The sequence below is a fragment of the Kryptolebias marmoratus genome, linkage group LG7, assembly GCF_001649575.2.
Source record: "Kryptolebias marmoratus isolate JLee-2015 linkage group LG7, ASM164957v2, whole genome shotgun sequence".
Lineage (NCBI taxonomy): Eukaryota > Metazoa > Chordata > Actinopteri > Cyprinodontiformes > Rivulidae > Kryptolebias > Kryptolebias marmoratus.
The window spans coordinates 3,880,072-3,888,710 of record NC_051436.1 but is presented as its reverse complement, the minus strand read 5'-3'; the positions used below and the strand labels follow the sequence as shown (position 1 = coordinate 3,888,710).

The 8,639-nt window shown below is 38.3% G+C and overlaps 1 protein-coding gene across 2 annotated transcripts in view; it reads right to left on the bottom strand.

Annotated features, from left to right (window-relative positions):
* nlgn2a (neuroligin 2a) overlaps positions 1-8,639 on the bottom strand; it is a 261,113-nt gene that overhangs the window by 149,189 nt on the left and 103,285 nt on the right. For both annotated transcript variants that reach the window (XM_017436050.3, XM_017436051.3), the window contains exon 2: positions 6,393-7,204. In XM_017436050.3, coding sequence (XP_017291539.1) covers positions 6,393-6,900 — 508 coding nt within the window. In that variant the 5' untranslated portion in view covers positions 6,901-7,204. The remainder of the gene's footprint in view (positions 1-6,392; positions 7,205-8,639) is intronic.

Genomic DNA, 8,639 nt, shown 5'->3' with positions numbered 1-8,639 from the left:
TGTTAGCTTGACTAATAGCTGTTAGCTTGACTAATAGCTGTTAGCTTGAATAATAGCTGTTAGCTTGACTCATAGCTGTTAGCTTAAGTATGGTCAGGTAATAACTTGACTAGTAGGTTGACTGAGCAGCAGCTGTTGACTCTTCCAAGAGAATTTTTTTTCTTGAATCTCCAAACTGAGATCACCCTGACTCAGTTTTACTGCAGGTATGATGCTGACTGCTGATAACTACTCCACACAACCTCATTAAAACAAAATTAAACAATCTTTTTATTGTCAAATAACTGTTGAAGTCAAATAAAAGCTAAGATTTATTATTCTCTAAGATACTGAAGTATTTTTATACTTAAATTACCGCCCATAATATTACAGGTTGCTGTGATTGAGATGATATGCCACAACCTCTGAGAAAAAAATATAATTTTATTCCATTTTATCCTAAAATGTTGCAACATATTCATTTAGGACTGGTGCAGATTTACAGAGAAAAACAACACATGGCTTTCTTTGCAACTTGCTAAGCACTTAAGTATTAATTAAAGAGCCACGAGTTCTTGCCAAATGGTACAGAATTTCTTCATCTGTGAGCAAACACATATTCATGTCAGAGCGTCCCACTTTTTTCCGTTTGCACTGATGGCAGCATTAAGAAGTAATTCTGCAGGATTAATCCACTTACAATAAAAGAGGGGGGTTTAATAATTCTGTTTAAAGGGGGGGGGCTAAAAAGGATACAAGAAAAAGGCCTCAGGGGACTGACTGAGGCAGCGTTTGGGTTTGGGGAAAAAAAGAAAAGCGGCAAATGAAATTGGGAGTCAGATTCTGTGACAAGCCCATTTCTGAATTACCAGCCAAAAAAAGTCTTGTTATCCCCTCCTTCACTTTTCCAATTTACCAATCTGCTCATCTCCTCCTCTCAGCGGGACGTGTAAACAAAATATTCAAAAGCAACGGAGGAGAAGCAGAAGAAAAGAGATATTAACCCGCGCACCTAACTGAAAATGATTTTCTGGTGCCACTGCGGACGCTCGGTGAATACTGATGAAACGCCGCTGTCGGAGGGGGTTGCACATTTCTGCGACATTTCCACCAGTAGGAGATTGTGTAAGTAAGTGGCTGGTATATATATATATATATATATTTCTCAGTGTGACATTTACATTTCCACCACATCGCAGAAAACAAGGGGGGAGAAACCGGCTGTGAGAGCTGATGTATGGTGCTGGATGCTGCTTGAGCTCCAGTAGAGAAAAGTGGCAGAAAGGCTGAGGCTGCAGTGTTGGAGAGGAGGGTGATGGAGGTGCAGAAAGTGAATCACTTATTATCTTATCCTGACATACACACCAATGTCTCGAATGAAAAGAAAAGAATTGGACGGCATCTAATTGGGTTCGAATTAAACCTGTTTATATCTTTTTGTGCAACACTTCGAGACGAATAAAACTGTAAATTGTACTGAAAAGAATCCTCACATGTCCGTTTTTGTGTCTTTAGTATTTTATGGATACAATAAGTTAAACAGATCCTTTAATTTAAGTTAAGTTTAAAGTGGTTCAGACAGTTTTACAGTTTGGATCTCCCCTCCCTGGCAGTAACAGCAACATCACTTGTTGTCTCTAAGGCACCAAAAAAGCATCAAATTCTTAATCAGGCATTCCCAAATCTTCACAAAACATGTTTTCAAAACAGTGGTCGACATTTTAAATCAATGCCAAGCTCATCTAGGACTGTGTGACATTGAATAATACTGGTCAACACACAAAAAACTGTTTTACGTTCACCAAATTTAGGATATTTTGGGGATGGTGATTCCAAAGATCATATTGGTTTTGCTCAATCAGGTCAACTTTTTAAGCTAATGGCACTTGAAGTTTTTCACATTTTTTGTATATCTGTGCAGATGTTGGCTTATTGCCACCGAAAGTAATGATCCATAAGTTGAGATGAAGTCATGATGGCCGATTACTGTTGGTGTCTGAAGAAAGACCCAGGCCTCACAGACTCTAACACTAGAAAACCCATTATTTTCCAAGGGACAAAAAAGCCATGGTTGTTCTAGTTGTGAAGAACTTTCTTGGCAACAACGAGGCCAGCAACTATCCCGAGCTTGTCACCAATATGTTGACTGCTTTCAAAAACCTTGGTTACAACATGAGCATCAAAATGCATGACTTGTTCTCGCACATGGGTCGGTTTCCTGAGAATCTGGGATCAATGAGTGACGCACAGGGAGAGAGATTCCATCAGGACATAAAAGAAATGGAAACTTGGTATCAGGGATGCTGGGATGCTGTCATGATGGCTGACAACCCTGGGGCTGATCATAAAAGGAGTTCGAAGAAACAGAAGATCCTGCTGTGATTAATGCACTTCGATGAGACTGAGTTTGTATAAAAATTTTCTGTATAATGTTTAGAATATTTAATAAACACACTTATATTTACTTACAAAACTATTTTGTGTATTTAAACCATTTTTAGATGTGAAATATCAGCAAAAATTAACTGATGATGTGTAAAAACAACAAAAACAACAACTTTAATACAGTCGACCATATTTATCAAACTCAATTTTGCCAAAAAAATTGACTTGATTGAGAAAAATGGATGTCATTTTAAAATTTTGTGGTACAGAATAGCCCTAATTCCGTTGAAAAAAACTTAGACAACTTTCAAAAAATATTTTTTTGTTACCCAGTGTAATAAAAAAAAAATGTTATAAAAAAAAGGTCTTTAGCATCATTTGCAGTTTTCAACTTCTACACCTTGACTTCCAGTTTTAAAGGAAGGATTCTGAGCTCAGACATAAAAAAAAAAATGGGAAGCGAAATGTCTTCAGCTACAGAATAAAAGTCCAGTTGCTTTGTTTTTTATTTTTTTTATGTCCCGGGTAACTGAGAATCTACACCAGCACTCAGACAAAAGTCTACAAACGTTTGGATGTGTGCACACTCTGAACTCTAGAGGGATTTGAGAGCAAACCATAAATCGTATTTTAAAAGAGACGCAGTGGGTGAAAGTTTTGATGTAGAAATTGTAGAAGTGTAAAGATTAAAAAACCAAAAATAAAAAGTTTACCTGCAGAGATTGTGGGACATTTAGACAACTCTAAAGTTAGAGTGCCACATCACTGAACATTCCCAGGTAAAACCTTAACAAATCATAAAACTTTTAACCATTAAAGGCATTAAAATACTAGTTTAGTTACATAAATCCAACTTTCCACGATTTGTTTAAACGTAAACTTTGACGTTTTTAGTGTGATGTTTGCTCAAACTATCGAGCTCCAAAGAGGAGTGGGTTTTCTCGCTCCTTCTGCCAAAATCCTGTTTTTGTGTTTGTTTTTGCAAATGGTTGCCAACACTATTTGCTGCACTGCTACCAAAAGTCAAAGCACCATTACAAAACCAGAAAAAGAACGGGGGGGTAGATATAAATTAATTTTCTTGTAGCTGCACCCCTTTATCTGCACTAAACGGAGACATCTGACAGAATCCGTCTCAGAAAAAGTCCAGTTGACTCAGAGGTCAAAGCATACGTCTTTTGTGTGTAAAATCTGCCAACTGGATCCTCGCAGCCTTAAATTCCTGCTGTACTTCGAAGGGCCTGGCTTTTTGTAGCTTATACCGGAGATAAAGAAATGAAAAGACAAATGTCTAACATGTCTTCTGATACCCTAGGCAAGAAAAGAGAGGGAGAGGGAGAAGGAGGGGGCGGCTGGGAAGCTTCTGGTCTTCATATGCCAAAGGATGGAAGTATTTCTTTTTTACTGCCCTCACAAGCAGTTGATTCTGGGCGGACGAAACATTTGCATTACGGTCTGAGCGGAGAGGAGAGAGTTTGCAGCAATAAAAAATGTGAGAAAAGTCAAAAGATGTCAAGTACTTTCCTGATAAATCACCCGAAAAGGGGGGTAGAGTCGATTTAAATCAAATTCTCCGCTTGTTTGTGAAGTTCCACAGATCAAAATGAAAAAAATCTAACTTTATCTACAAGAAACATTTGAAGTAATAAGTTCCTTAAACTAATACTCTGAGCAGGGTTCAATCAGTGAGCCTGTAGAGCTGTTTTGACAGTTTAGCAAGTTTTCAAACATTAGCACATTTTAACCCTTGTGGTGTCTTGTGAGTCAAAAATGACCATGTTTACCATGTTTGGCTGCAGAAAAAATACCTTAAACTATATTTTTCCAACTTTATATTTTATGACTTTATGACCCCATCATTAGAAAACGTGATACTTTATTTTTGTTTGTGTTTCCATGTTAGCTGTACTCCACTAGGCTACTAGGGATCGTCTTATGGGTCATTTTTGACCCGTGAATTATTAAAGCATTTAAACACCAGAAAAAAGATCAAAGGCCACATACAGACTCTCTCTAATACACACACACCCAAAAAAATATAAAAAAATAAACTGTTGGCAAAAAAGTTCCAGATTGTTGACTGTTTTTTTCCTTTTCAATATAATTAATTCAGAAGTAATTACTTCACATTTATATAATAGCAATAATAAACCTTTACTGTGTAAAAGAAAACTTATAACAGTTGGTTTGTGGTAAAAAATAAAAATAAAAAAAAGTGTCTTTTGTATTGTGTAACAAAAAATATATGATTAAAAAATGAATTAAATGGAATTGATTTGATAAATAACAGGTTGTTTAATCATGCAAAATAGATTAAAATTCAATTAAGCTGCTTTATTTTGGGGCTTTGGTAGTGCGGGTCATTTTGACCCGTAGGACAAGGGGAAAAAACAGAATGTTAAGATCGCACAAGGGGTTAATAACAGCATCAACCCGACAGATGACATTCCTATCATTCTTCTGTTTGTGAAACAACAAACCCTACAAGCTGTTGGACGTAGTTGGAGTAGTTTGTAAATCCTTCCCTGGTTTGTTTTTTAATTACTGTGTCATTCTTTATAGCAGCGGTGTCCAATCCTGGTCCTGGAGGACCACTATTCTGCAGGTTTTAGATGTTTCTCTGCCAGTTAATCAATTATTTACTCAAATCAGGTGAGTCAAAGCAGAGAAACATCTAAAACCTGCAGGATAGTGGCCCTCCAGGACCAGGATTGGACACCACTGCTTCATAGCATGAACATTTGAAGCCTGTTTTTCTGTAATAAACTCTGATTTTTATTCCTATTTATACTTCTGTCACAACCAGGTGTTCCTAAATGAAGAGCTGCTGTATCTCAATGAGTTAAATTAAACAAAAATAAACAGAAATTAAGTTTAAAACAATAAAAGAAGACAAGCCCATCTAATGCGTTGCATTTCTCTACTAAAGCAGCCAGTGTCCGAGTTGCAATTATGCGCTTTGGAACTAGATTAGGGTAATAACACTCCAACTATTCCCCCTACAAAATCATTACGTGCGATAGAATTTATTAACTCGTACCTTTCTCTTTTTCTAAAATACTTTTTGTCTCAAAAGTACTCTACAAATCGTGAATAATAACACAAACAATATTTTGCAAAAGTAACTTCTGTTTCTGTTTGAACTTGTGATCCACGTTTAAAATCGCGTACTTTCTGATTGAAAATTGAGATGTTTTTTTAAGATTTCTAACATCCATCACTGTTTTGTATCAGTGTTTGCATGACAAAAAAGAGGTTTTAGGCAGGCAAAAAAAGCCACAGCCTACTTCACACATACTTCATCTCATAATGAGTATACGCAGAAAAAAAACCCAATAATAACACCGTTTTTAACCAACTAATATACGTTCTTTGACCGCGTTCCCATTTAATTGGAGGGTGCAACAAAAAGGACAACTATTGAGAAGATATGATCAATGTTGTCAGCTAAAAAAGCAATAATCTTTTCTTGTATTTTTACCTTTTTTGTTTACGATAACGATACCAACTGACTGGTCAAGGGTGTTTCAGCATTTGTTAGCTTCTCCGTCTTCTAAACAAAGACATTTCTTTAAACAGAGAAAAAAAAAAATTGTTTAAAAAAATGAGTCCAGGTCTTAGTTCCTCTGCGTTTTATGTCATCTTTATGGACAAATGGGTAGTAATGATTCTTTTTCCTGCCCAGCTCTGAAGAAAAACTCTTCCAACATGAATCACATTTAAATGACCTTTGCTTTAAATCAGGTAATATTTTTTTTTCCTCTCTTCTTTCGTATTCATGGACATGACCATAATTTATAATCTTACAGAACAAAAAAAACAAACAAAATCTGGTTTCTCTACCAGATAATAATTTTGTAAATGTGTTTTTTGTGCAACCTTTGTAGTTTTTGAATGCTTGACAGGCACAGACACATTAACTGTTGTGTTAATGTTAATAAAAAAATAAAAAAAGTCAAAATGTGTTTATGTCTGTCACTGATACCAGCACACCCACCCGCCTCCACCAGCCCCGTCAATTTACTTACCGTCCTCTGTGGGCACGTAGATGTTGAGGTAAAGGCAGTCCTCGCTCTGGTTCTGGATGTATCCCGCCACCACGTCCAGGTTATCCGTGAACCAAACGGGAAGCATGATCTCCGGCAGCACCCCGTGGATGTTCTGCGGGCAAACCGGGGCGAACTGCGTGGCGTTGCGGATCTCCTGCCAGGATCCGGGGGCCTCCGGCGGCTGAAAGCGGCGGTCCCCGATGGGTGCCGTGGCGTACGGCACTCCCAGGTACTGCTCCACGGGACCTAAAATCTCATTGTTCAAGTCCTTCTTGACGCCTCGGAGCTTGCCGTAGTTGGTGCTGACTATGGGGTGCTTGGAAGGATCCATCCTTTGGCACGAGGCCAGACTGATAAACAAGACGAGGCCCAGAACACTCATGAGGCGCCAGTCTGTCATGAAACCGAAGGAGCGTGTCCTGGACAACAAAACCTGCCGGCTTTGTTTACTTAGAGTCAGAGGATGGGGGACCGTGGCTGGAGTCATACTGCTCAGCCAACTGCTTCTAGTCTCTTTCTAAAACAATGTGGACCAACCGCAAGGAAAATACAGCATAACGAGATAAATCAGCAAATTAGGTGGACTGTTGATGATCAAGACCAGGCAGAAGGAAAGATAAAATAGAAGGGTTGTTGGGGTTCTGGAAGAAGGGGGTTGGGTCTTGGTTTGGAGGCCAGGTCAGTGATGATTCAAATGAACAGCGATCTGAAACACTTTCCCAACCATGGTTCTGTTACGTTCCATACTGATCCGTCTTCCGTTATCCAGATAATTGGATTGATGACAAACTCTGCAGGATGAGACAGAGAAGGAGGAGGGGAGAGATTTAAGAGGGTGGTGATGAAGAAAGATGAAGATGGGGGGAAAAAGAAAGACAAGCGAGGTTAAAGCATAACTGAAACACAAATATACTCCGTTTGTTCCCTTTAACTGTTGCCAAGTTTAAAAAAAAAAAGAGAAAAAACAAAGATGAAAGCCATGAAATGAGAAGACTTTCTAAATCTAGAGACGGCGTTAAGGCAGATCCAGCAAACGGGGTTCATTTTGGGAGCACTTAATGTGGTAATCAGCATGTTTCACTTCGTCATATCACATGAGGAAAAACACGTTTCTCCAGCTTGTAAGGAAAGAAAAGAAACTTCAACAATATACAGCTCATGTGAGCTCATTTTACATCATCTTTACATTTTTTTGTCAGTGAAATTGCATGACATATCAACAGTAATATGCTCCGAAACCACAAACTGGCTGGTGTGACCTGTATGAGGACCAAATCCTTCCAAGGGATCCGTGTTTAACATGCGAGCTCATTCCTTTACATTATCTCTTCATAAAGATATTGAAATCCGGTGGTTTTGGCAAGGCCACTTCACAAGTCCCAATCAAACGGCTCCCATCTTCCTTCATTTCCTGAAGGCTTTGCTTTTTACAGATAAAAGTACAGTAGACAAGAGTGGGCGAAGAGCAAGAGACCGGAGATTAGAGCAAGCCTTTCACTGCCCAGTAAGGTCAAAGGTCAATAATGTGTGCCTGTAAGCAGCTTATAACAGGCTGGGACGATTTCTGGTTATACGTAGAACACAAGAACGGACACACACGCACACACACGAGCTCTGTAAGCCTTCACTGACCCACACATGAATGAGATCACACGGACACTATATTCATTCATGTAATCTAATGCGGAAATGTGAAAATCCGTCATGTAACGAACCCAGAGTCAATAAATGCACGAGGAATGGAACAGATTATATCATCCTAATGTTGTTGTTTTGGTCCAGGACATTCAGCACTGACCAAAAGTTTTAATTAACCCCCAATCTTTTATTCTTTCCTTCCTGTTTTGTGTTGTTAAACTGTGTTCTCTTTGGTATTTTTCATAGATTTAACTAAAGAAATGGGAACAAATTGTGCTTTTGTGAACAGCTCCTAGCAATAAGATACTTGCTAGCTCTTAAATTTAACTTCCTGAGGTCAACCACTCATTCTCCCCCTGCACATCAGTTACAATGAAGACCAAAACTGAATTAAAATAGAAGCATTTATTTAAAACAAGTGACTTGAATGTGTATATGACATGTGTTTGTAAATCCATGGGGATCAGCCTCATCTGAAGCAACAGAGGACTCAGGGCACAACCATGATGACTCACTGAAATGACATGAATTAGTTTATATGAATGTTGATTCAAAACACAAGATTTTAGCAGAGATTTCACCTTTTTA